Source organism: Perca fluviatilis, chromosome 10 (assembly GCF_010015445.1).
Source record: "Perca fluviatilis chromosome 10, GENO_Pfluv_1.0, whole genome shotgun sequence".
NCBI classification, from domain to species: domain Eukaryota; kingdom Metazoa; phylum Chordata; class Actinopteri; order Perciformes; family Percidae; genus Perca; species Perca fluviatilis.
In genome coordinates this window covers 14755948-14783940 of record NC_053121.1, presented here as the reverse complement: position 1 = coordinate 14783940, position 27993 = coordinate 14755948, and the positions used below count along the sequence as shown (strand labels likewise).

At 43.2% G+C, this 27993-nt stretch overlaps 3 protein-coding genes across 4 annotated transcripts; 1 reads left to right on the top strand and 2 right to left on the bottom strand.

Moving 5' to 3' along the window:
- Positions 1–1275: 1275 nt before the first annotated feature.
- Positions 1276–16570, bottom strand: hspa9 (heat shock protein 9). The gene is made up of 16 exons (XM_039813030.1): positions 16218–16570; positions 15564–15625; positions 15218–15305; positions 13263–13444; positions 11352–11476; positions 11186–11259; positions 10596–10702; positions 10300–10462; positions 10126–10218; positions 6112–6321; positions 5505–5732; positions 5195–5417; positions 4515–4609; positions 4335–4427; positions 3636–3776; positions 1276–2404 (listed from the first exon to the last, which is right to left on the bottom strand). Exons 1-16 carry the CDS (start codon positions 16302–16304, stop codon positions 2327–2329), a joined length of 2049 nt encoding a protein of 682 aa, XP_039668964.1. The 5' UTR covers positions 16305–16570; the 3' UTR covers positions 1276–2326.
- A 1175-nt stretch (positions 16571–17745) lies between these two features.
- rab33ba (RAB33B, member RAS oncogene family a) lies at positions 17746–21996 on the top strand. The gene is made up of 2 exons (XM_039813031.1): positions 17746–18317; positions 19806–21996. The coding sequence occupies exons 1-2, from the start codon at positions 18111–18113 to the stop codon at positions 20304–20306; spliced, it is 708 nt and encodes a 235-aa protein (XP_039668965.1). The 5' UTR covers positions 17746–18110; the 3' UTR covers positions 20307–21996.
- On the bottom strand, positions 21995–27697 carry zgc:113425 (uncharacterized protein LOC541425 homolog). Of its 2 annotated transcripts, none has more exons than XM_039813032.1 (6): positions 27404–27697; positions 26699–26758; positions 25452–25583; positions 23018–23164; positions 22473–22530; positions 21995–22398 (listed from the first exon to the last, which is right to left on the bottom strand). In XM_039813032.1, the coding sequence occupies exons 1-6, from the start codon at positions 27566–27568 to the stop codon at positions 22289–22291; spliced, it is 672 nt and encodes a 223-aa protein (XP_039668966.1). In that variant the 5' UTR covers positions 27569–27697; the 3' UTR covers positions 21995–22288. The 2 variants fall into 2 exon arrangements, with proteins under 2 accessions (XP_039668966.1, XP_039668967.1); XM_039813033.1 differs by having other exon boundaries at positions 21995–22395.
- Between the last annotated feature and the right edge of the window lie 296 nt (positions 27698–27993).

Genomic DNA, 27993 nt, shown 5'->3' with positions numbered 1-27993 from the left:
TGAGCAGGCAGCAATTCATTTATTTTTCTTTCATTTCACTATGAATTCTACTAATAAAGTTACGTATGTATTCCTACATTAGGGTTAGCTCAACTGGTAGAGCGGGCGTACATGTGTAGTGGTTTACTCCTCGTGGCTGTGGGTTCAACTCCAACCTGCGGCCCTTTGCTGCATGTCATTCCCCCTTTCATGTCTTCATCTGTCCTGTGAAAACAAAGGCCTAAAAATGCCCCCAAAATGGCAAATATTTGATGATGGTGGGAGTTTTGAAAATGGTACCTGCAATTTAGTGGACCACATGACTATGAGGCAACTTTGACCAAAAAATTAACAACTACATTTGTAGAGCCAGGAATAACAAAGCAGTAAATGAACATGCACAGAAGAAATTTCAGCTTCACAAAACATCAACAGTAAATGTTAAGGGTACCACTTTATATTAAGGTAACTAGTCATAGCAAACTAGTCATTTAAAAGCACGTATTAAAGCCCTTATTCTGCATGACCATATTCCATCCATAATCTAAGAGTTTTCCCTCAATAACCTTAGAAGTACTGCTTATCAATAGTAAATTAGGAAGTTGTACCTGAATGACATATGATGAATGACCTAATATGCTTTGCTCAGTGTGGGCCTTATAAGGTGGTAGTCATTCTCCCTTAGTAAATATGCAGCTCTCACTCATGTTGCCCGTTCTAAAGAGAGGTCTTGCTCATAACCGATTCACTTGTAGTTTGACACCTTTAACCCATGCAGGTTATTTTTTCTGAAGTTGCCTCTTCTTCACGCCTCCGCAGCCCGGGCCGCCGCTAAGGACCCTACAGATTAAGATGCACGTTATTTTTCAGGAAGTTGTATTGGTAGTGTAGGTACATTATGTGATCAGTATGATCATTTTCAATTGTATGTATAGTATGGCTTGATTATATGCACTTGTAGTTCGGTCAGTAATAATGTTTACCATTCCAGATCCTACACCTAATGATGAAGACCTGGCAGAAAAATCTAAATCTAAGAACATGCTAACAAGTTTGACACACTTAATGTTGCGACACACTTACACGGAGCGGGATTATAATTTATATCTTCCATTTCCTTTGGCAACTTCAGTCTGCAATGTGGGGCTACACAGATTTGAAACTAGTTCTTGAGATAGAACACAGACATCTTTCCTTGATTAAATCAGGTGAAGTTTCTTATCTCACGTTGAAATACTTTTAACAGTTAGGTGGAAGAGTCGACAATGAGGCTGTACTTAGGCACAGTGGTCGAACCAATGTTTCAGATTTTTATTAGAAAAACAGCAAGTTATCTCAACACCCTCAACCCCAATTTCACTTCAAAACGTGGCCTCAGTTCTCCCGTCACATAAAGAGCAGGCCTGGATCACTATATTGCAGGCACGTAGCAAAGGTCACATCACACAGAGCAGTTTATGGCAGCTTCTGAGCGAAAGGACACAGCTTGGCTCATCATCAACTCTCAGTCCTGTACTGGTGTGTTGAACTCCAACTGGTCCTGCTATCGCTCGGCAGCGAGAACTAAGGTCTCATCCTCTATCGCGCAATTTCCACATCCAGATTCACAGATTTCTAGTTTGACTGTAGTCGACAGGTTGATTCACAATTTACAAACTCTGCTGTTTAGGATGAATGCTGCAAAAGAGGATGCAAAGAACTTTAAGATGGGCCGTCTCACAGATCAAGTCCTTACGTTCTTTTACATCAAATATGACCCTCACATAGACAGCTGTATTTATACTCCGTCCCCCACATTACTCAGTAGGCCTACTACTCCGGTCTGTTTAAAAAAAAAAAAAAACCTCAGAGGACATAAGCAATAGGAACAGATAGTGCTTCGGATACATTGTTACAGATTTCAAAGAGTGAAGGTGATGAAATTAAATATTCAGTTGCGCAGTGCTTCTCTAGAATGAACTCGGGACAAGATTCTGACAAAGATCCAGTATGTTTAAAGACTTTCATTCTGAAACGTCCCACCGCCAAGCTATTCTGAGCGCACGGTTACAACAAGATAACTAAGAACGATTCCACTGCGTAGACGGAGTAATGAAACCTACATCATGTTTTAGACAAAAAAAAAAGAAAAAAAAAAAGGACTACCTTACAGCTTTGTAAAAATAAACAGACATGACATTTAAATTACAAACAGGATATATCATAGGACATTGATATTTATCTTTTCTCTAGAGGATTTACTGCCAAAACACAGTAGAATAATATATTATAGTGAGAATGACTGAGATCCAGCCAGTCCAGACGGCCCTCCGTTGTCATGGAAACCCAGTGACTGTGGTGCAAAGCTCTACTGCTGGCCTTCTTTCTTCTCTCCCTCTGATGAGCTCGAGCCGCCGCCGCCGCTGCCGTCGCGCTCTGCTGCCATCTGCAGGAACATGTTGGACATAAGCATCAGGCATGAAGCTGCTCACTTTATTTTCACAGCCATAAACCTTTATTTAAGCGCATAAACAGTTACACACACCGCCCGCCCCCTCCCCTCATTTTTACAGGTACCGGGGGATGCAATCCTTCCGGACCTGACAGGGGCAGTATATACATCCAACGTATAAAATGTTCTAGACTGCCGCTAAATGCTGAAGAACACTGACCAGCATGGGGAAAAACAGCGAATAGCCCCTTCATCTCCCTGTACGGCTTGACCGCATTCAGCTTCTGGCTTTACTGTACGGTGGCGGCTTTCACCACTTCACCTGGAACTCCCAAACCGCAAGTGAGTCTATTTCTCTCTGCCGTTGTCTATCACAACCTAACGTATGCTCTGATAGCGCTTGTTTTAACGGACCTCTATAACATCAGTTAACTTTCACCAGCCCGGTTCTTTGTGAAGAACAACAAAGCAGAGAGAGAAACAGGCGCAACTAAAATGCTTGCTGTCTGGGAGTTCCGGGTGAACTCATGAAAGACGGTACCGTACGCTGGCTGTGTGGTGATGCCAGGCTTCAAAGCAACGGGCCCAGAAGACTGACGTTTTCATAAATCACGCTCTCCTTGCCCACTCCACAACAGAAAGTCCAGGCTGCTGTTTGTTTAGCTATGTATAAAGCAAGACCGCTGCAGTCGGCGAAACAAGCTACAATGCAAGTTAAAGGGCTCGTGCAGCTTCAGTTAGCGTCTATTGCAGCCTGGTTCACGGCTACCGGTTACAGCGTTCTCGCTTAATACTGGACCAATTTCAAAGATAGCTGTTCACATTAGTCATTAAGACACAAAAACATGGAAAATAGGGCCGAGGTTGAAGAAGAAAAAAAAATAAAAAATAACACAACCTTTAAAGAGCAGCTCACTGCAAACGGACCAATCAACTGTTGGCTCAGCTGCTTGACAAAAGGTCGGCATTTCCACAGAGAAGCTCCGTTTTAGCACCGCGGACAGACTTAATTTGAATACTTAATAAACACAATGTTCCGCATCTTTAAACCGACCATGTGATGCTCCCTAAAGTTTCAGCCCTTAATAAGAATAAAAACAGATTTACCATGATCCGGTGCCCAATTACAAAGTTCTCTTCAGGAAGCTTCCTCAGAAATAATTTTGGAAAAGACAGCCCTGGAATATGTTTTTGCGTCACATTTCCTCAGTGGGAGAGTTCCTACCTTCTTGTAGGCCATTTCGAAGAGTTTGAGCGAGGCCTGCTGCAGGGTGGTGGCCGCCTGCTTGATGTTCTCTCCCGTTTCAGAGTCCTTGTTGGCCAGAAGATCCCTGACCTTCGAGATCTCCTCCTTGAGCTTGGTGCACTGAGAGGAAACATGACTCAATACAGCACCCACAAAAATAATACAAACAATAGCACAGCAGACACTTTATATCATTATAGTCCCCGTTAGGGCTGGGCCATATATCGATATTATATCGATATTGTGATATGAGACTAGATATCGTCTTAGATTTTGGATATAGTAATATGAAATAAGTGGTGTCTTTTCCTGGTTTTAAAAGGCTGCATTACAGTAAAGTGATGTCATTTTCTGAACTTACCAGACTGTTGTAGCTGTTCTATTATTTGCCTATTACAGTATGTCCGCATTACTGATGATTATTTATCTAAAATCTAACTGTGAAGATATTTTGTTAAAGCACCAAATGTCAATCCTAGAATTATGGCCGCAATATCGACATGGAGGTATTTGGTCAAGAATATCGTGATATCTGGTTGTCTCCATATCACCCAGCCCTATTCCCCGTCATGATATGGTTACCACACATCATCTCCACAATCAATTATTTCATGAAGCAAGGGTTAGCACAACTGGTTGATTTTTCACATGCATGTACAAAATAAAGATCAGTTTTACCTCATCAGCAGGAAGCTGGTCCTTGAACTCCTCCATCTTGGATTCGGTGTCATGGACGATGCCTTCGGCCATGTTGACGGCCTCCACGCGGTCCTGTGCGCCAGAAAACGAGCGTTAGAGGGAGAAACTCAGAAACTCAAGACTCGAGCCATGAGTCAATGTGCTGCCATGCGTCATCACCTTTCTCCTCCGGTCCTCCTCTGCGTACTTCTCGGCATTCTTGATCATGTTCTCGATGTCGTCTTTGCTGAGCCCTCCTGACGACTGGATCACGACTGAGGAGAGTGCACAGAGACGCTCAACACTTGAAACTCATGATAACCCCCGACACAGAGCCAGGGTCCTAAAACACCGTTCGAAAACCATTTATTCATTAATAAACCATTAAATTAAAGCCACATATCCAGCACTTTGTTACTGGAACAACATTCATTATTGACTATTCTAACATGACCAATCAGAGAGCCTGTCTCCATGCAATGCTTTGCAAATCAAATTCAGAACTGGAACAGGAGCGAGGAAATGGATTTTAAAATGAGAAAAAGGAATTGCCCTTTAAAATGCCTCGTTAAAAACTATTCTTAATACAATTATTAATTTTGGTTTTTAAACTGCATTTCAAATCTAGATCTATAAATGCTTTTTTATTTAGGAATTCATTAATGTATTAAACAAATTAGGTATTCATTTACGGTTTTAAAGTTTAATTTTGAAAATCATTTTACAGTGTCTCCATTTAATAATAGATTAATTAATGGATTTGAATTGTATTTAATTCCTGAATGTACAATTAGATATGAAAGAAATGCCCCTGGAGGAGCCCTACAGCTCCTTGTGTTAGCATTCAGCAGGACACCTACTCTGCTGCTCTCGGCCCGTCCCCTTGTCCTTGGCCGAGACGTGGACGATGCCGTTGGCGTCAATGTCAAAGGTGACCTCAACCTGAGGGACGCCGCGGGGGGCAGGGGGGATTCCCACCAGAGTGAACTGACCCAGCACCTTGTTGTCTGCTGCCATCTCCCGCTCTCCCTGACACACCTTGATCTCCACCTGCGTCTGTCCGTCCGCCGCCGTGGAGAACACCCGGGGGAACAGAAGGACGCCTTTACACCCGGAAACAGCTTTCACACAAACGCAAAGACACACAGTCCTAGCCTCGGGGTTCAGTACCTGGCTCTTCTTGGTGGGAATGGTGGTGTTCCTGTTGATGAGTTTGGTGAAGACTCCGCCCAGGGTCTCGATACCCAGAGACAGAGGTGTGACATCCAACAGCAGAACATCAGTCACATCACCGGCCAAAACTCCACCCTGGATGGCTGCTCCTATGGCAACGGCCTCGTCAGGGTTGACGGACTTGCTGGGAGCGCGGCCGAACAGGTCCTGAACAGTTTGTTGCACCTGCAGAGATTTATATTGGTTGAGTAAAAGCTCTTTCAACAACAAAAGTTTACTATTTTTTTTTTATTATTTAAATAAAAGTCCAGTTGGTTTAATGCCTGCCGACACATGATGGAAACAAAAAGTTCAAAAGGTTGCGTAGCTTAAATTGTGTGCAGCATCCCCAACGAGTGGGCCGATGCTTCACAGACCGTGTAGTTGCGTGTCTTCATGTTTGTTGCGTCTCTGCATCTTGTTTCATGTCTGCATGTAGTTGCGTGTCTGCATGTTTGTTGCATCTTGTTTCATGTCTGCATGTAGTTGCGTGTCTGCATGTTTGTTGCATCTTGTTTCATGTCTGCGTGTTGTTGCATGGTGGGACCGATTGGCTGCTGTGTACCTTGGGCATACGGCTCATGCCTCCGACCAGCAGGACCTCTCCGATGTCTCCCTTGGACACCTCAGCGTCCTGCAAGGCCTTCTGACAGGGAGCCACGGTGCGCCGGATCAGATCAGCCACGATGCCTTCAAACTGAGAACGGGTCAGCTTCATGTTGAGGTGTTTGGGGCCAGAGGCGTCCATGGTCAGGTAGGGAAGGTTGATGTCAGTCTGGAGGAGAGAATAAACCACTTCAACAAAAAGGTCTCAAGACGGAGACAGAGGTACATTTAATTTCCTGTTGATTAGCGAAACCTCAGCGCTGCTAAAGGAGTCTTCTTGATCTTACATACAGTATGCATCAGTACCGAGTGGAAATCACCACAGCAGCCTTCTTCCACCTCAGAAACACCGCCAGTCTCTGCCCAACGCTCAAACTGATGCATGCTTGCATCACATCCACAGTCCTCTATGGTTCCTCTGCCAACGCCAACGCCTCCTCCCCCACACCAGCTCCCATGACCACATCACCCCGTGGTCCAGTCTCTGCTCCAACTCATCTTTATAATGGAGTTAATAGGAGCTAACCGGAGCTAACAGCTAACATTGCTAACCAAGCCTTTAGTTCGTCTCTGTGCCCGTATGCATGAACTGTATTTATGAGCCCGAATAAAACCTTAGATTTTATTAAGATTGCTGTAAAAGTTTTAAACTACTATTCAGAGTTGTTTGAATGACAGAAATCTGTTCAGATTAGACATTAATGTGTGCAACACGCTCTCTCTCTCTGAACTGGGGGCTATTTCACAAAAGCAGTATTTATTTATTTAATTAATTAATTAATTAATATGTGCACCCTGGCTTTGTGAGTTTTATGACGGCAAAGCCAGGCTGAAGAAATGTGGATAGATGCGCATTCACAGCTTTCTTCAACAGACTGCGATGTCGATCAGATTTACGGATGCTAAAAAATGGAGAATACGCATTGTGCATACTTTACACAGAGTGAGCGGCAGCTTGTGATGGAAGTATGATGAAGTGAAACACATCAGGTAGCCTATTTGTAAAATAAGAAACACGGCCACTGTAATGAAACAGCGAGAGAAAGCGTGGCAGACAATCGCGGACCGACTGAATGCATAAATAGCCTAAAAATATATATTTACTGACCACTGCTCTTAACTGAAATTCTCCTACCATTCAAGGAGTTAGGCTACAAATAATTTGCCAAAATTAGCAATTGTACTCTAGGCCTTAAAAAGGAAATCTACCATGACAATCAGTTACAACCACTAATCCACAATGAATACAATGTCTTTTCCTCTCTCTCATATATAGCCTATATTATTAAAGGAACACACCGACTTATTGGGACTTTAGCTTATTCACCGTATACCCCAGTGTTAGGCAAGTCCATACAGACCCTTCTCATCTCCGTGCACGTCGTAACTCTGTCCGACTCACCCAGCACTAGCATCGCTTAGCACAGATCCTGGAGGTAACCAGCTCCAACTAGCCTACTGCTCCCAATAAGTGACAAAATAACGCCAACATTTTCTTATGTATGTATGTATGTATGTATGTATGTATGTATGTATGTATGTATGTATGTGTACGTACGTACGTACGTACAGTACAGGCCAAAAGTTTGGACACACCTCATTCAATGTGTTTATTTTTATAGGATTAAAAAAATTTTCACTACTATTTACATTGTAGATTCTCACTGAAGGCATCAAAACTATGAATGAACACATATGGAATTATGTACTTAACAAAAAGTGTGAAATAACTGAAAACATGTCTTATATTTTAGATTCCTCAAAGTATCCACCCTTTGCTTTTTTGATAACGCTGCAAACCCTTGGTGTTCTCTCAATGAGCTTCATAGGAGTAGTCACCTGAAATGGTTTTCACTTCACAGGTGTGCTTTGTCAGGGTTAATTAGTGGATTTTTTTCCTTATTAATAAAAAGCAAAGGGTGGCTACTTTCAGGCTAATTTCAGTTATTTGTTACATTACATAATTCCATATGTGCTCGTTCAGTTTGATGCCTTCAGTGAGAAGCTACAATGTAAATAGTCATGAAAATAAAAGGAAACTCATTGAATGAGAAGGTGTGTCCAACATTTTGGCCTTGACTGACTGACTGACTGACTGACTGACTGTATAGTACAGGGCCAAAAGTTTGGACACAACCTTATAATTCAATGCGTTACCTTTTACTTTCATGACTATTTACATTAGTAGATTCTCACTAAAGGCACAAACTAACTAAATATATGGAATTATGTACTTAACAAAAACTAGGAAATAACTGAAAACATATCTTATATTTTAGATGTCCTCAAGTAGCCACCCTTTGCTTTTTTATTAATAAGGGAAAAATTCCACTAATTAACCCTGACAAAGCACACCTGTAAATTCAAAACCATTTCGGTGACTACACTCATAAGCGCTCAGAACACCAAGGGTTTGTGCGTTATCAAAAAACAAAAGTGTGGCTACTTTGAGGAATCTAAAATATAAGACATGTTTTCAGTTATTTCACACTTTTTTGTAGTACATAATTCCATGTGTTCATTCATTTAAAAACATTGAGGTGTACTCTCCCTGTTGTTTCATGAATGTACATTATAGCCTACATAGTTACTGGTCCAGTGAATTGGGACTATAATTTGGGAAGATTGTGATTAGCTTTCATCATTTTATTCTTTGCCAAATTATAGTCCCAGTTCGCTGGACAGAACAAATTGTATTAAGAATGCCAAATAAAATGCACATGGTACAGTAACATAGCTACATGATCCTTTATAGTTAAATACAAATAGCAATAGAGCAACTAATAATTAACAACGTATTGCTCTGTTAGAACCACTGTAGAAACACACATGCATAGCACTCTTCTCCTGCTTCCAACGTTAGCTACGTGATTGTTCGATACACCAAACTAACTTTTCTTCACTTTGCTGGAGCACGAGCGGATAGCTGAAAGGAACATCGCGACTGTGGAATAAGGTTGGCGAAAAAAAGGCCCTATGCTTTTCAGTGTCTATTTCGCTAAGAGGAAACCCAATAAAAAGCCATTCGCCAACACTATATATATATATAAAACAAAAGCCAGACACTGTATAGTATTAACTTGCGGTTAGCTGTAGCCTACATTCACCACTTCTAACCAGAGGCAGAACATGGCGTAATCTCCGATATTATTCCTTCACAGCGCTGTGCAATGTGAGAAGATCTCAGAGCGGAACCGGGCAGACACAGCAGTTTTCATCAGACCCACCCCAGGTTAATCAAGTCTACTGCTAATAACATTACCGTTCCCGAAATACCCCCACGAATCAAAAACTACTGTTGGACCCATCTCCCACACACACACACACACACACACACACACACACACACACACACACACACACACACACACACACACACACACACACACACACACACACACACACACACACACACACACACTTTGGGGTACAATTTGGTTTTGGAGAATTCTACAAGCAGCAATACCACAGACCAAGCAATCGGCCCATTCCAAACAGGCACATTTTAAAACGGGCACTGTACTAGTATGAAGAATGGAATACAGGAGCTAAATCTGTCGATGGAAAGATTCTTTTTTAAAGTAGATATCTTAGTTACAACAAGATTGAGTTAACAAAGCAGCTAAGTGTTTCTATGTTGTTATGGGATTTATTCCCTTTGGAAAACCCCACCATCTCTACAAAGCTAAAGCTAGCTCAAGTTGGCTGGCTGACTGACTAAATGGGGAGGGGCCAAATATCTAATAAATAGTTATTTTGAAGGTGAATTGCCCCACAATATAAATACAGTATGATAATATCTTTCATGTTGTGAATAACCATTATTGTATCATGGCAACATGAACCTAGAGGGAGTGATTTAACATCATGATTGACACGACAGAGAAGCCGACGTGAACTCAAACCCTCTGGTGTATGCTTAATTTGGACCGGCCAGCTGTTGTATCAGGGATGCTGAGGGTGTTGTGTGTACCTGCAGTGAAGAGGACAGCTCACACTTGGCCTTCTCAGCCGCTTCTCGGACTCTCTGAAGAGCCATGTTGTCTTTCAACAGATCCACGCCAGACTGAAGAGACAAGACAACACTCATGAAATCCTCAACTACAGCTGAGAAGCTTCTCTAGAGATAAATACTTTCATTATTTACCTCTCTCTTGAACTCCTTAACAATGTGTTGGAGGAGGTGATGGTCAAAGTCCTCTCCCCCCAGGAAGGTGTCACCGTTGGTGGACTTCACCTCAAACACTCCCTTCTGGATCTCCAGGACTGAGATATCAAACGTACCTCCACCCAGATCATACACAGCAATACTGGAAACAGACACAAGGCAGTTTAATAACACAGGCAAACAAAAACTGAATAAAACAGTGGGCACTTTCAGTGTTTCCCTGTGCAAAGTAGCAACTGGCAGGAGCAGGGTAGTGCTAGTCCTTCTCTACCCACATTTTATCCTGGGTTTTTTCCAGGCCGTAGGCCAGTGCAGCTGCTGTTGGCTCATTGATCACACGCAGGACGTTCAGACCAGCGATCTGACCAGCATCTTTGGTAGCCTAAAGAAATCACACATTGGGAATGTTGTGAGGTGCTGGCAAGCCAACATTTTGTCAACACTTCTAGAAAGGTTACAGTAACGACAAAGGTGACAGCTTCTTCTTCAACACTTTTCTATGAAGGTAAAAATGGTGCAAAATGCCAGATTCACAAATATATTACATGTCATTAAATGCAACGACAGCTGCAAACTTATAAAAGCAACATTTAATCACAACATTACTTTTATTTTTACTTGAGTCCATTTTCCAGCACATCCACAACTCTGCGATTACAACCTCTGGCAACCACAGGCCACTGCAGCCGTTAGGTGGACCGATGTTTCCTCAAGATAGCATTAAAACTCAGAAACTGAACCCCATCTCCTTATCTGATTGTTTTAGTGTTCATTTAATCAGTTAGTTTAGTGTTCGGCAATCAGACGGACTACACACTGGCCCATTAGGGGCATGAGGTGTATGTGCGTGCCTGTGTGTGCGTACCTGTCTCTGAGAGTCATTGAAGTAGGCCGGTACAGTGACCACAGCGTTCTTCACTTTGGTTCCCAGATAGTTCTCTGCAACACAAATACCAAATCATTACCAATCTAATGCATACATGATATGAGATTTGAAAGTCAATTTCCCTCCAGTGCAGGTTCAGTCATACCTGCAGTCTCCTTCATCTTCATCAGGACGAAGGCTCCAGCCTGGCTGGGGGAGTACATTTTCCCATGAGCCTCCACCCAAGCATCTCCGTTAGATGCACGCACAATCTTGAAGGGGACGTTCTTCCTGTTAATGAAAAAAATAAATAAAACTCATTTCACTTGGTCTGATGAGTCCAGCTGATGAATTAGTTGACTTCTTCAGTCTTTCTGTCTAAAATCTCCAACGTTTCCTCCGTTTTTAGTTATCTAGAAAACAATGAAATAAGAAAACATCTATGCCATGAAAAGATCCTGTAGGAGGTCTGTAAAGTGTACAATGTTTCCTCCACTACAAAAAAGCAAGTGCTGAGATTAATTACCATCCATTACACGGTGACTTATTGGGACTTTAGCTTATTCACCATAACCCCCAGAGTTAGACAAGTCCATACATACCCTTCTCATCAGCACGTATCCTGAAGGTAATCGGTTCCAACTAGCCAACTGCTCCAAATAAGTGACAAAATAACGCCAACATGTTCCTGTTAACATGCTGTGATTTGTATAGTCATAGGGTGTACAAATAACAAGGTCACATGAGACACAGCCATCTTTTAACCGTATATAAACTGGGAACTATATTCTCAGAAAGGCGAAGCACTGCTACTCTCTGCTCGGGGCTTCTCAGGTGCTGCGAGCAAATCACCCTTCTGAGAATATAGTTCCCAGTTTGTATACAGTTAGACGATGGCTGTGTCTCATATGACCTGGTTATCTGTACACGCTGTGACTATACAAATCACAACATGCAGGGCTTGAGAGTGCGACCAATTTGGTCGCAAATGCGCCCAAAATTTGTAAGGGTGCGACTAAGATTTTTCCTAGGTCGCACCAGTGCACCTAACGTCCTCGCATCCGCTGCCTCTCCACGAACGAAGCGATGTCGTTTATATGTTGCGGTACATGCCCCATTCCTTCTGTAAAGCCGTGCCCCCATTCACTCACACACCAGCCGGCTCACCTGCAACATCGGAAAGCGGCTCATGGAGACACGGCTCCGCCGGTCCACATGCTGACATTTGTCTACAGTTTTAATGGTTATTAACACAGCTGTATATGGTTAAGTATGAGAGGGAAACCTGTATCGGTACCAGTGTTTCCACTGGTAGCCTAACTCTCTGTTATTGCGGCCGCCACGGCGAAAAACACAGAAGAAGTTATTGAATGGAACTACGGTAACTTCAGTTCGTTGAATAATAGTGTGTGAGACGGAGCCTGCTGGACCTAGGCGAGAAATGTGACCCATGGCCACATTATCATAGTTCATAAAACCCTATCTAACCTCCTACCCGTGCAGGACCCGTTCATAATGAGTCAGCCGTCACTCTGTGAGTAGCTTCAGTCCATCGTACTCCCCCTCTCTCCCTATATGAGCTACTGGGCTATCTGGTGTTATTGAAAACAAGTGAAGGAGCTTTCTCAGCGATATATATTTTTTAAATATATCCAGGGCTATTTATTTCAGATAATTTACATGTGTTGCAGCTGTATATTTTCAAATTGAGAAGGAAACCCTGTCTTTGCATTTTATTTCAATCACATCTGTTTTGATAAAAGAGCTTGTGAAAAGTGGATTTGACTTAAAACTGAACATTTAGCCTACTTTGTAAAAAATATAAATTAGAGATAGAGAGATATATATTGTGTATCGCCATTCAGCCGAAAAATACAGAGATATGATTTTTAGTCCTGGACTAGTGGAAGATCTGATAAGAATCAGTGTGGAGGGGCCCAGCTTGGATGATTTTGATACTAGGGAGTGTGGCAAGCTGAATAAGCTAAAGTCCCAATAAGTTGGCGTGTTCCTTTAAATTGAAATAAGTACATTCATTAATGCAGAATTCTTTAAATGGAGCCAAAGATGCACTCACAGGTCTTTCTGGACCTCGGGGTCTTCAAAGCGGCGTCCGATCAGCCTCTTCGTGGCAAACAGTGTGTTCTGAGGGTTGGTGACAGACTGGCGTTTGGCGGGCATGCCCACCAGACGCTCCCCGTCTGCTGTGAAGGCGATGACTGAAGGAGTCGTCCTGGCTCCCTCTGCATTCTCCAACACCTGAGAGGCAAAGTCAAATACTTTACTTCAAACTTCAGCACCTTCATCCACACTGACTGATGCACTATTTGACTGTCTCATCTCTTGTCTTTGTTAGGCATGCTGCCAGGCTGGCTCATTGAGCACGGGGGGGGCGGTGGGCGGAGTGTCCCCATTTACCCCGCTAGCACAGGAGCTTTGGCTTAGAGTGGCTGGCGAGAGCTTGGTATTTAAGACAGCGGTGTAGACGTGAATTACACTCCAAAACAGCAGGGGACAAGTTGCACTTTGTTGCATTAAATTAATAAATCACCATGTTTTACAAAACAGATCCTTTTTCCATTCAACTAAACTAAAAACTATTAACCCTATATAAGAATGTCCTTAAGATTAAGAGCATGTCAGAACTAGTTTGACTTGTTTGGACTAACATTCTCCAAACACCTAAGTTTGCTACAAAATCCAATTTTCTTACGCAAATAATGTGACTTCTGCAATTCAGTCACTCTGAAAAAGGATATTTAGGCAAACAGTGACTATGTTTACAAGCTGTCCATTTTCGGGTAATGGTCGGGTTAAGGTCACTATTTGGGTTTCTGAAACATTCGGAATAACCCGTTTACATGCGTGAGCAGAGGGAGTTACTCCTGTATACATGGAATTTGTAATCAATCGGCAATATCCCGACGTAAACGGCGACGCACGGTTAGCGTCTGGACGTAGCATACGGACAACCTTAAGACGCAATAACTTTTCGGTCACCTTCTTATAAATCTCACTATCTCGGTACTTTCTGCCGTCAACAAAAGAAATTATATTCATGGTTTTCACCACACTAATAAAGAAATTGGTTTCCTCCTCGCTCCAAAAGTGTGGTGCTGTGCTGCGTCTCGCCATGTTTACCTCTACTTCTTGTTTACTTCCGGTATACTGCGCGCAGGTTTTCTGCATTGACACATACATACATACATACATACATACATATATATATACATATATATATATATATATACATACATACATATATATACATACATATATATATACATATACATACATATATACATACATATATATATATACATATATACACATAATATATACATATATATATATATATATATATATATAATATATATATATATATATACATATATATATATATATATATATATATACATATATATATATATATATATATATATATATATATATATATATATATATATATATATATAACTATATAACTATATTATTATAGAATATAATTATTATAACTATGTTTTCTGGCGCATACAAGAAGTTCCTCTACTCAAAAGACCAAGATTCCTTGCGAATAGAACATGCACAGAACACAAATCAATGTTCCTTTTTAATGGGGATATGCCGATACACGTTTACATGACCAAAATTTCGGGTTAGAAAAGGGGTAACCCAGGGAGCATATTCGGGTTTTTAAAAACCGGAATATGAGCATATTCGGGTTTTTGCCGGTGTTTACATGGCCGTGCGCGACCGGGTTATTGCTAATATTCCGGTTTTGAACGGGTTATTGGCTGCATGTAAACTTAGTCAGTGGACTCACTGATGGACACCAACCGAAACAAACAGAGGTGGAGCACAAACTCAAGGGGGAATCCATGACTGTAAGCGAGTCAGGAGCAGAGAGAAGAGGGTCTGAAACTGGAGCTCCTGATGAGTATACTGGCCCCAGGACATTGAGCTTTCTATCTTACCATACGAGGATGAAAAGCTCCCATGTGGACATACTGTTAGGTGTCTGCTCAACCTCACCTTGGCCTGTTTCCCCTCCATGACTGCGACACATGAGTTGGTGGTTCCCAGGTCAATCCCAATGACTGAGCCCTTGATGGCCTCCGACCTACACACAGATATTATTATTATCGTTATTATTAGGAATGCATCATACAAGTTTGACTAGAACGTTCCAACAATCAAGTTACTTCACAGGATATTTTTAAAAACTATTTGGCACTCCTGAGTGAGAAACTTGAAGTTATTTAAGTGATTGGATCTTTGACAGTGCGTATGCTGATGTAAGTCAACTACTATCCATCTATGTCCATTATCCATTTCTACAGGAGAGTTGGGATATCCTGGGTGTAGTGTTGATACTCACGCATACTCCCTCCTGGACAGAGCTCTGAGAGCATCTGGCTGGACGCCGCCGCTCCAGCATGCCTGTGCACAAACCAGACAACCGTTACAGACGTTTCCAAATGTCTGAGAGCAATGAGCTCTGGCAACATGACAGCTCACCTTTTCTCCTGTGATTTTATGCCAAGAATTCATATTACAAAAAAAGAGCTTTCTCAGAGTAAATGCCTAATACATATTTAAGTCTGTAGGTGGTACACTGTAGAAACATTAGCTCCTGTACCGCAACATGACTAATGTTGAGAACACAAGAGAGGATCAATAACGTGAATTTGTTAATAAAACTTATTGGGATGCATTATAATAGTGCAGCATGTCCTCATGAAGGTCACAGGGAGCCCACTATCTCACATCCCTCTCATGATTACTTCAATCTATTCAATAAATACATTACATCTCTAAACGCCACGTGCTGTGCCATTTAACCAGACACGCGACAGGTAACACGTCCAACTTAGTTAACGTTACCTGAACACCTGGTGTCACTGTCAATGTGAACAAGGAGCGGACGGTGGTAACACGGTTAGCATGCCAAGCTAGCCGGCTGCCTCTCTAACTAGCTACTGTATGATCAACATTGTTACAATAACGCACACGAGTTAAGTTTGTAACTCACCTTCTTCAGCATGGAGGACACGTTCCTGGTGACACAGGTCCGTGTCGGCGTTAGAGTTCTGGAAACGCTTCTGGCGACACCCAACATTTTGACAAGTCGGCTAACAGCAAGCAGGCTAAGAGAAAGCTAACAGTGGGCTAACAGGCTAACTAGCAGAAGTCTAGCTGAGTTTATTAAAAAAAAGCGTGGTATGAATAAAGAGTCCCTGTCTAGGGTTACTGTTGGCCAGCTGTGTGAACAATAAGGCTGAGCTGCGGTAGGTCCGGGTTTCTGGCGGCGGGTCCAGGCCGAGCTGCGGCTGCTTGTCGTCGGACTGAATAGAAGCGAATTCTTCCAGAATTATCCAACACATGTTGCAAAAGGCAGCGCTGAAGGACCCCACGTCGGGCTGCGTGTGTACTGCCTGAATGTTTTTTTAACAGTTAACTGCACATTATAGAGCTGTTTATTAAATGAAGGCACGCATGCAATTAAGAATATGACAACTATTAGCTATTAAACACGCCTCATGTACAAACTAAACACTTCTCTGCTGCCTTTGTCTTTTTTTGTGATCAGGAACAGAAGAGGGCAGCTGCACGCAGTGGGCATGATGTGAAGGTCATGATGTAACCAATACAACCATGGATGTAACCAGGGCTCACGTGTGTTGCATCAGGGAGGCTGATACCTTATGAAAAACTATGTTCATATCCAGAAAGAAATCCGAGTGGCCTCTCTACACAGTGTTGGGAGACCTCTTTATTTGAAAGAGGAGAAGGAGATTCATCCAGGTGATCAGAAGAGTTTTCTTTACATAATCTGACATATTTCAGAGGCCATCATCACAGTCAACAAGTATGTATCTGTAGCAGTTATTTCCTTGTATTTGCACCATGACACAATAGTGAAACATTTCTATAACAACTTCCTACAGCTGCTAAGGTCGTTCTTGTGTAATCTAATCAACGGTCCAGTGCCCAAAGATCCTGCCCTGACTGTCACACATAAAGGGGAAGAGTTAATCATCATCACAATGGAAAAGCTGGCCATTGAGAAGGTTTGCCATTTTAGTTCAAAAAGACACAATTCATTCATATGAAGTCAACCCATCCTAATCCCTGAGATATTGCATTAGAAGTCATATTTTCGAAAGTTCTTTGAACCACTGGGTGGCAGCAATGAAGCCAGTCTGTGACATCTGCTCACATCACGCATGAAAACCCCCTGTACAAATACACTGATCTCTATAGCAAGCGATACAAGACCTGACTAAATAATAATATCTTCATTTATATAGCTCCTTTAAAAACTCAGTTTACAGCAGAGATCTAAACAGACAACAAGAAGACAAAAGACGCAAAACATACTAGAGAGGAGTCAAATAAAAAAACATGACAAATTAAAATATGCAAATAAAAGGGTTAAAAGCAATAAAATCAATAAGTAAAATGAAATAAATAAAAATAAAAAGCAATAAGAGATATCATCACATGAAAGCAGGTCTATAAAAAAATATGTTTAGGAAGTTCAGTGACTCTGCGAGCCTTATGTTCTCAGGCAGGCCGTCCCGGTCCCAAGGCCGAGGGGCCGTGACCATAGCCGTGACGGAGCAAGCCTGGACCCTGGACCCTTTATCTCGCGAGAACACACGGGCTTGGACAACAAGTACGTGGCTTCATAGGCTGAGGAGGACTGGGAGTGTTTTCAAGACAAATATACGGGATGTATATTAACCCTATTTGAACCGATTTGAACGGATGCTTCAGCAGCGGTACCGGAAGCAGAATAACGGGAACAGCGGCAGTACCGGGAGCGGTACCGGGAGCTGGACGGACTGCCGCCGGTGCAGGAGCCTCTGCTGAAGGCTTCCCTGCGGACTGCTAACGGCAACCGGCAGCCTGTCGGTGTGATATGGCGGAGAGCGGCTCTCTGCCGAGCTCGACGCTTCCGCCGCCGAGGACTCGCATCTTTAAGATCATCGTGATCGGGGACTCGGGGGTCGGGAAGACCTGCCTCACCTACCGCTTCTGTGCCGGGAGGTTCCCCGAGAAGACCGAGGCCACCATCGGGGTGGACTTCCGGGAGAGGCTGGTCGACATCGACTGCGAGAAAATCAAGGTGTGCACTGCAGACAATCTGCTCACGGTTATATATTTAAGATAAAATATATTTTATATTTAACTCTCATCCTCCGATATATCAGATTAACATCTTAAATCAAGGTGTGCACTGCAGACAGTCGCTCACTGTTTTATATATGTATATCATCCTTATATATCCATATATTGTCTTGAAATAACTCTTGTTATGATTTGATGCTATAAATAAAATTGAATTGAAAATATCTATATCACAGGGAGAGCAGGACTGATTCACATATTAATGTCTTAAATCAAGGCGGGGTTCTTCTTTGTGGGACACTGAGCAGTTGATAGTTAAGTGCCTTGCTCAAGGGCAATGAGGGAGTGACAACTGCTTCCGGTTCACTGACCACTGGTCCTTAGATGACCCCTTTAAATAGTAAATATTCCCTTTGTTATGAGCAGCAAACCGTCCGTAGACAGCATCAGAAAGGATGAGGTAATAATGAGATATGTGCCTCTCAGTCCCAGGGTGCCCCAGTCTGTAGGACTTATTCTAACCCTCAACCATAACATAATTCAGGATTGCACAATGAGACGTAGGTATTATAGGGGGGGGGAATTGACCAAATAAACTATAAAATAGAACAAACTTTAAATTGGCACACAAATAACTAAATAATAAATTATATTTACAAGTAATATAGACTATTATTTATATTTATTACATGGCTTGGTTGAATACTCGATTCTGATTGGTCCATCGCAGCATTTATCGGCCTGTTATTTCTGTACAACAGACTGCTAACTAATGTAATCTAATGGGCCGGAGAGCTCCTAGCGCTGGTCAGCGGTACCCCAGAGGTGGAGACAGGCTGGATGAGATGGGGAGCGCTAACAGCTAACAGCTAACAGCTAACGGCTACAGTGCACACAGAGCATTAGTTAGCTCCATGGTTAGCTCAGTCACCAGGCGACCTGGCCTTCCCCCGTCGTCAAATACCCACACCAATAAAATCTTTTTAAAATCAATATTCGCTCCTGTACATACATATATTAGTTCAATCTGAGATAACCCTAATGACGCCATCAGGGTTGTTGACTTTATAAAAACTCTTCCAACACCACAGAGACCCCCGTTCAAACCATATCACATGCTGTATAGTAATCCCCGGGATGAGTAACCTGCACGATTTTAAATAAAGTAAAGACGACTAACCCTTTTAATTGAAAGCGACACATCTGGGCTTCATCCAAAGGACACGTAGGACATGAGAAGTGAAGAAGACGAGCCACGTTCGCTAATAAACACTTGCCTTTAGTTCCATCTTACAAATTGATAAAGTGTGACCTTTTATTCAAATTTCCTCGTTCGAAGGGGTTTGGTGTGAAATTTAGTTCTTCTAGATTTGTCTTAGTGTCAACAAATCCCATAAAAAAAGACCCAGTGTGCTGTGACGTGCACACACACATATTCTACTTGTTCTAATTGATTGTTGGTTTGGGTCCCCCCCCCCCCGTGCAGATCCAGTTGTGGGACACCGCGGGTCAGGAGCGCTTCAGGAAGTCCATGGTGCAGCACTACTACCGCAACGTGCATGCTGTTGTCTTTGTCTACGACGTGACCAACGCTTCCAGCTTCCGCAGCCTGCCGGCCTGGATCGAGGAGTGCAAGCAGCACGCTCTGGGCACAGAGGTACCCAGGATCCTAGTCGGAAACAAGTGCGACCTTCAAGACTCAGTCCAAGTGGGCACAGACGTGGCGCAGCAGTTCGCCGACGCCCACTCCATGCCCCTGTTTGAGACGTCTGCCAAGAACCCAAACAGCCAGGGAGATGGAAGCGGTGGCGGAGGAAACAGTGACCACGTTGAGGCGATTTTTATGACTGTGGCCCACAAGCTGAAGTCTCAGAAGCCCCTGGTGTTGAGCCAGCCGCCCGGGGGATCGGGGGGTACCGTCCACCTGAGCAGGGGGAGGGATGATGGGGGAGACGGGGCCAGGAGCTGGGGCTGCAGCAGCTGCTGAGGCTGCACAGGAGGACCCCAGAGAATGAAAAGCTGAGCGGCTTCACAATCAGCACAAACATGCAGATGAATCTCGTTCCAAAGCCCGTGCTTAACTTTATAAATTACTTTAAATGTTTTAAAGTGGTATTTACAGTACAATTTGTTGTTTTGTGGAAGCCAAAATCTGTCGTTGGTTCAATGGAAAGGATTCTGAACAAGAGGCTGCACCCTGCTGAGCTTTTAAAGTCACTTTTTCTTCATGGAGACACAGTGGCATTAACACATGATTTGCCATAGAAATGTCTTTCTTTCTACAACAGCTTTACTAAGATATGATGGGAGAGCAGACCGTCGGGGTGGACATAATAACAGAAGACATTATTTGGTTTTGATTCAGCCGTCTCACTAAAGGTGACCTGCAGTGTTTCTCATCAAAACGCAAAGTGTAGTTGTGAATGCATTTCCTTTCTTTAAAATGTATTTGCAAAAGGCAATATTTCAAATATTTAGAAACTATCTATGTATCTATTAAACTGCTGAATGTGTTATCGCCACCAGCTGCGGGTCAGTCTTTACCATACGTGTATGTTCAGTACGTTTCAGTGAAAAGATGTCTGCCGCCGCTCGTGGTCAAAAAAATTCACATCAAATCAATGTTGTGTTGGCAGCACGTGCTGAGCCAACTCAGTGAAATGAGGGATTACTGGACAACAACTCCTATGTAATCCCATCCAGGTTTACCCAAAATCCGAAGGGAATACTCGACCGCTCTGTTTTTGATACGTTTCGCTGTGAGGGCAGCTGGGAGCTCGCTGTCAGCGGTCAAGGCTTGCCCACTTTGGGCTGGCAGTCAGCTGATGAGTTATGCATGGTCTTATTGGAGGCCTCCTCCCACTCTGTGCTGTATCCCATGACCCTGTTCCTTTTCTCGAGCAGGGCTCCAGGCTAACTAGTGACTCAACTTACTGATAAATGCTCTGGGAAGATATTTACAGAAATAACAACGTGCTGTTCTGAAGGAAAAGTAGTGCTTTAAAAATAGTCCTGAAGTAATCTTTCACGTTGCTATGAGTGGTCGTGCTGCGTGCCATGAAAAAAAAGTAACATCAGTGATTTGGTCATCCTCCCAGAGGACAGGGTAACCAGCTGCCTGAAAGGCTCCGGATCATTAGCATTTCATCTTTATTATCTCGTTACTTTATCTACTGGTTGTCGTAAACAGCAGAACGGGACTAAATGGTGGCAGCGTGGGGTCAGCCGGCCCGTCAAGAGAGGGAAAGGGGCCGTTCTTCTGTAGTGTGCACCTCTGCAGGTGCTGTACACCAAGGCTGCTGCCTTCATCCCCAGCTTCTCCCGTATGGAAGCTTGTGATTCAGTATTCAGCATGTCGCTGTTAAATCCTTGAGCTGGGTGGCGTTACCGTGCACAGCTCCTCCGCTGCTCACGCTCTGCATTACTGCTCACTGTGACGGTTTGATTGGTTTACGTTTGGTTGCTGCTTTCTTCAAGTGTCCTTTGTTTTTAATACATACCCCCCCACCCCCACACTTAAGACTTCCTTTGCCTCATCTTCACTTCAGCCATGAACACATAATGCTCCTGTATCTCTCATTGCCCAGAAAGAAAAGTGCTATCCCTTCACAGTGACTAAGAACCAAACTACTGGGAGGATAGAATGGTTTGTAATAAAGTACCCTGAACATTTCAAACTGTGGTCAGCTTTTATTTATTAAATACACAAATAAAATGTCTTGAATTTATATAATGAGAACACAAATTTCACACTTTCACTCAGGCAGTTAGGCACGTCCCATATACGGTGAGTTCAGGTACTCTACTTTGGCAAACGAGTTTGGCTCCACAAATCTTTGGTCAAAGAGGAAACAAACAACCAAAGGACTCCTACTCTTCCTTCCCTCAGTCCCTCCCTCTTGTCTATCCACAAATGAAGAAATGTATAGGCACAACTGTGAAATTTGTAGGCCCCAATGTGGACGTGGGTCAGGTCAGCCTGCTGTATGAAGGCAGTCTGGAAGGGCCGTCGTCTTCCTCAGCGGTGCCCCGGTCACTGGACGGGGCAGGAGAGTTGAAAAGCCTGTCGTCCCCCCCTGCTGGACACACACACAAACTACATCACATGACTGCCGAGGGACAAACGGCAATTGTAGACTGCATGAGTTCTTACCTTGCCATGTACAAACCATCTCCGTGTCCCCAGGGTCACACTGAGGAACCAGCGTCTCCTGCAACACACACACACACACACACACACACACACACACACACACACACACACACACACACACACACACACACACACACACACACACACACACACACACACAGTGGTATAGTCTAATGTATTGTAGTGGGTATACTGTTCTGCATATTGGCCAGAATCTGCGTTTGGGGGAGGGGGGGGCCATATCATAGTGGGGGGTATGGGTGTCCTCCCCCAGGGAAGTTTTGAGCATCAACAACTTCATTTCCTGTATTTGAATACGCTTTTATGCACCAATTTACGGTGGAAATACCTTTATTTAGCCTATGTGAAGAAGAAAAACACATGACAAGTCAAAATATATAAAACATATAATGGAAAGTATGTTGTTGTGGGTCATTGGGCATTTTAAAGTGGGTATATGGAAATCCTGGAGCTTTCTTTAGTGGGTATACTGCATATACCTGCATATCAAATAGACTACACCACTGGACTGGGCCCTTCCTTACCAATCCTGTTCTGGCATCGTAGCACCCACAGCCGGGGAGACTGCGGCAGCCCACGTAGGCGATGAGCGAGGAGAGGGCCAGGCTGATGGTGCAGGTCAGTAGGATGGTGGCGTTGGCCCCCTTCACCATCCGATGGAGGACAAACGTCTGAGCAGAGACACCAAGAGAGCAGTCGTAAGTGAGAAGCAAGCTGCCACTTATTTAAAGATTGGAGGGTCACACACACACACAAAGTATGAATTCAGACTTTTTACAAATCGGCATCATCATTAGGGGTGCACGATTCAGAAAATGTCCCGATTCGATGTCGCATTTTAGGCTCAAGATTCGATTCAAAATCGATTTGATTCAAAAACGATTCTCGATTAAAAAAAAAAAAAAAAAGATTGTAAATGTAGTTACTTTCCCCGTGTGATTGCAATAGACATACAATTTAAAAAAAAAGAAAAGAAAAAAAAAAAATTTGATTTTTGGAATTCTATGAATCGATTTTGAAATCGGTAGAGCTTGAATCGCGATACGCATGTGAATCGATTTGTTTCTGCACACCCCCTATCATCATGGTGTTATTGTATGTTGTTTTTATTCTTTATTGCAATTAAAATCGCAGCGAAATCTGAACCTCAAGTAGCAGCAGTCTAACCTGACTCCGCCAGATGGATCGCTTCGCATTTGCTCGGCATATCCATCTGGGAACTTTCCGTTGGAGAACTTTTGGGAAGGGGCGAAAATACTGGTTAGCTGATTGGATAAACCATCTGTCTATCACCTATGTTGGTGATAGACGGGCCAAATCAACCAATCAGATCCACGAAGCGTATGAAAATACAACCAACACCCGCCCTGCTGCGCGGCAAAGCATAGCTCGTTAGCTCAGCATGCAAGCAACATGTCGGTAAAGGATATTTGCCGTTTGTGTAACGAGAATTTAGGAATAAAAGGCACCATTTCAGGTTCCCGGTCCATATTCCAAAAGAAGGATCCAAGAGAAAAAAAGCATTAGCGAGTGGCTAACAGAATTGGGGCTACCGCTGTCTGAAAATACTGGTTAGCTGATTGGATAAACCATCTGTCTATCACCACCTAACCCATCTCAAAACCAACGCTGATTGGCCCGGTTGTTTGGCTAACGGCTCCAAATTTTCTCTATCTCAAGATGCCAGACTGATCTGCGAGTGGAAAACTGGAGCTCGCGAGATCAGGACGGTCTCACGAGGCTAGCGGCAGTCATCCGGGGGTAACTTCCTGGAGAAGGCGAAGAAACTCACCGAGCCGTTTGCTCCTCCAGACGATATTATTAATCCGGACATGACGCCATTTGTTATCCCGACGTATCTGCGACTTCCACCGCGGGAACAAAGCAGCAACAGGAGGTTATCTCGGCCATGTTGATGACGGAGAGAAACACTGGCACGGCGCTTTGGGCTGATCATTTCAGAGCACCGACTTTCATAAGGACCGCTCTACTACTCTAGAACGCCGTGGTCCCCATAATGACAGCAAGCTGTATCAGCACCTCTGACGGTCTCAGAAATATACAAACGGTCTTACTAATAACTAAGTCTCGCATTGCCAGACACATCCGCTGCGCCGTCAAGGCTAGCCACACCACTGATCTATTCTGGGATAGGGGGAAACACATTTAGCCTGGCTCCGCCCTCATTCGTACTTCCGCTCAATTTTCCATTTTCCTTCAGTACTACGTCTGGGTTTGCGGTACATTCGCGGGTTTTCTCATGGCCCGAATCTTTACCGGTCCAATCAGCGAACAGAGGGAGTGGCTGAGAACGATGACGTTGAGGTCGTGCGCTAGTTTGAGTTGTAGTTTCGTAACGGCGGCGGAGAAAGATGCGAGCGAAGCCATTCGGCCCGTTGTGGCAACGCTGGCGAATATCCAGAAGTTAAAGCCCGAGCAACAACAATCTTTGCGGCGTTGCGTTGGTGGCCATGATGTTGTGGCCCTCCTCCCCACGGGGTTCGGGAAAAGTTTGATTTTCCAGCTCGCTCCGTTAGCGGTGAAGGAGTTGGCTAAGGTGAACGCTAGCGATGCTAAGCCCAACGTCATGACCAAACGTTAGCGATTGGTTATGGCAGTTCCAGAGTGGCTCTGGGCAGATCCAATAGTTTTAAACTTCAACAAAGTAGCCGCCTTCAAGGAAGTTAACACTTGTCAATGGAGAGAGGCCAGACTCTCTGTACTAATGAAATGTACGAGAGTCTGATAGGACCAGGCTAAAACACATGGGCTTCTTTAAACCAATCAAAATGATCCCCACACAGCACACCAGGTAGGCAGACTACTACTAACCATGGCTCCATCCAACACCTGGACGCTGTTCATGGAATTAATACACCATTCACCACATAAAACTTTAGGGGTGTGTGTGTGTGTGTGTGCGCGTGTGTGTGTGTGTGTGTGTGTGTGTGTGTTTACCACTTGAGGATTGTGGTGATGGTGGAAGACGTCTGTGTCCTCCTCCCCGTACGACAGCGTGAGACAGGAGTACACTGATATGAGGCCTGCAGCCACACAGGACAGTCCTGCTGCCAGCACCATCACGCTCACCTGCAGGGACACAAGGACACGCTCTGTCTGTCTGTCTGTCTGTCTGTCTGTCTGTCTGTCTGTCTCTTTTCCTTTATATCCAATTTCATCAGAATAATGTAATCCACTTAGAATACAGTTTATGACATTATGAAGTTTGCCCACCAAAGAGAATTCACAAGTTGATTTGAAAACTGTGAAATGTCACCCTCAGTATGCATTTAGAATAAAATATTGCAGATCTGTATCAAGATTGTTAAAAAACATTACTAATATATCGTTATCAAATCTCTCTGAGATCGGCATCGACCTGAGATCTCCAGTATGGGTCAGGATAAAATGCCAAATTCTCCATTTCCTCTTCAAATACAGTTCCTGATAACCTCAGGCTTAGTTCAGGGACTCCACTGCTTAGAGCGCTGACACTTTTTGAGAAAAAAATAAGAAATGTATGCACCAGTTCCCGTAAGAATGTTACAGGTCAAAACGCTAGAAAGGATTAATGTTAATCAGTAAGGTGTAGGGATGTCTCGATCAGCTTTTTTGGCCCCGGATCCCGATCCGTTTAAAACAAATATTAACTATCTGCAGATACCGAGTCCCGATCCTTTACTTTTATGGTATTGTTTACAAACATAACTAAGTAAACAAAGTAACTAAATATATGTCTTCAGCTTAATACATTAAACATAGTGCTTTTACTTAGAATGGTGTAGAATTTACTGAAGTAAGTTATCGGAAGCAGACACACGGTAAGTACTTTTACTTTTAGTAGGCCTACTTTAAGTACATTTTCCTGATGATACTTACATACTTTTACTTAAGTAACATTTTCAATGCAGGACTTTTACTGTAACAAAGACTTCCACCCATTCCCGATCAGTTAAACAACCGATCGGGATATCCCTAGTAAGGTGGTTTTATTAATTTAGTGCAGAGTAGTGCTCTTTCTATTAATCATTCATGTATTATTTGAACTATTAATCATGGGGCTGCTGTTGGAAATGTATATACAGTGTGTAGTGGCTCCGACACGCCTCTGCATCTGTCCATGTTTCTCTGTAGGCTACTCATCCCTAACGAACAAATAACTGAATGACCAGGGGAATAAAAAAAAGAGGAACCGTCACACCTACCAGCACAGAGTTTTTCCTTTGGGAGGCGAACAGCGCCAGCACACCTGGACAGGCCATGATCTGGAAGAGACAACTTCAAATTCAGTGGTGTAGTCTAATGTATGATAGTGGGTATACTGCACTAATATATATATATATATATATATATATATATATATATATATATATATATATATATATATAAATAAATAAACCTCTTGGAAGAGTCGCAGTGGTGTAGTCCTACATTGATACGCAGGTATACGTGTATATGTATGTATATATGTATGTATGTATGTATGTATATATATATATATATATATATATACACACACACACTGATGTTTTGAGCTTCAACGACTTCATTTCCTGTATTCGGATACACTTTTGTGCACCAATTTACGGTGGCTATATATACACACACCTTTGTTTAGCCGATGCGAAGAAGAAAACCACAGCTGATCACTTCAAAATATATCAAAAATATAACGGAAAGTATGTTGTTGCGCGTCATTGGGCATTTTAAAGTGGCCATATGGAAATCCTGGAGCTTTCTTAGTAGGTATACTGCGTATACCTGCGTATCACGTAGAATACACCACTGCAACTTTTCCATGAGGTTTAACATTCGGGACATTTAGTGTGTGTACTGACGTCATGGTCCAGGATTAGCCCGTGACGTTATTCAGCGTATATAGACCAGTCCTAACCATTGGGTTGTCTCACCAGTGCTCCCCACAGCGGGGTCCTGCTGGAGCTCAGCGGAGTCTCCTTGCGGAAAACGGCGTCCATGAAGCCGCACACAACGCACAGAGCCGCGCAGGCCACCTGCAGGATGCCGAGGACCAGCACGCTCCTCTGGTTGAAAATGAAGTACCGGTGTCGGTCCATGTCGCCCTGCCGCCGTTGCTGCTGCTGCTACCCCGGGCCTCACGGTGCGTGCGGGGACTTTCTTCAGGCCGGAAGTTCAGGTTCTTCCATTAATGTGTAACCTGCGGCAGGTGTAACTCAGAGGAGGAGGGTGTGCCCAGAGTTTGGACTTGTAGGCTGCTAAGCCACGCCCCCAGCCCCCGCGTCACTTTAAAATAGAAGATCCGCGAAAACAAATAGGAAGTCAAGTTCCATATTCACAAAGCAAAATGTTCCAAATTGAAACTTAAATTGGTAATAAATAAGAAAGGCATTTTAATAACTGATACTTACTCAAAAGTTTGCAAGTCCGTCACTTCTTTACTTTTATATCTTTGTTTCTGTTTAAATTATTATTTTCATACTTACTTTCATATTATATTACTTGCACTTATGTATGTATAATT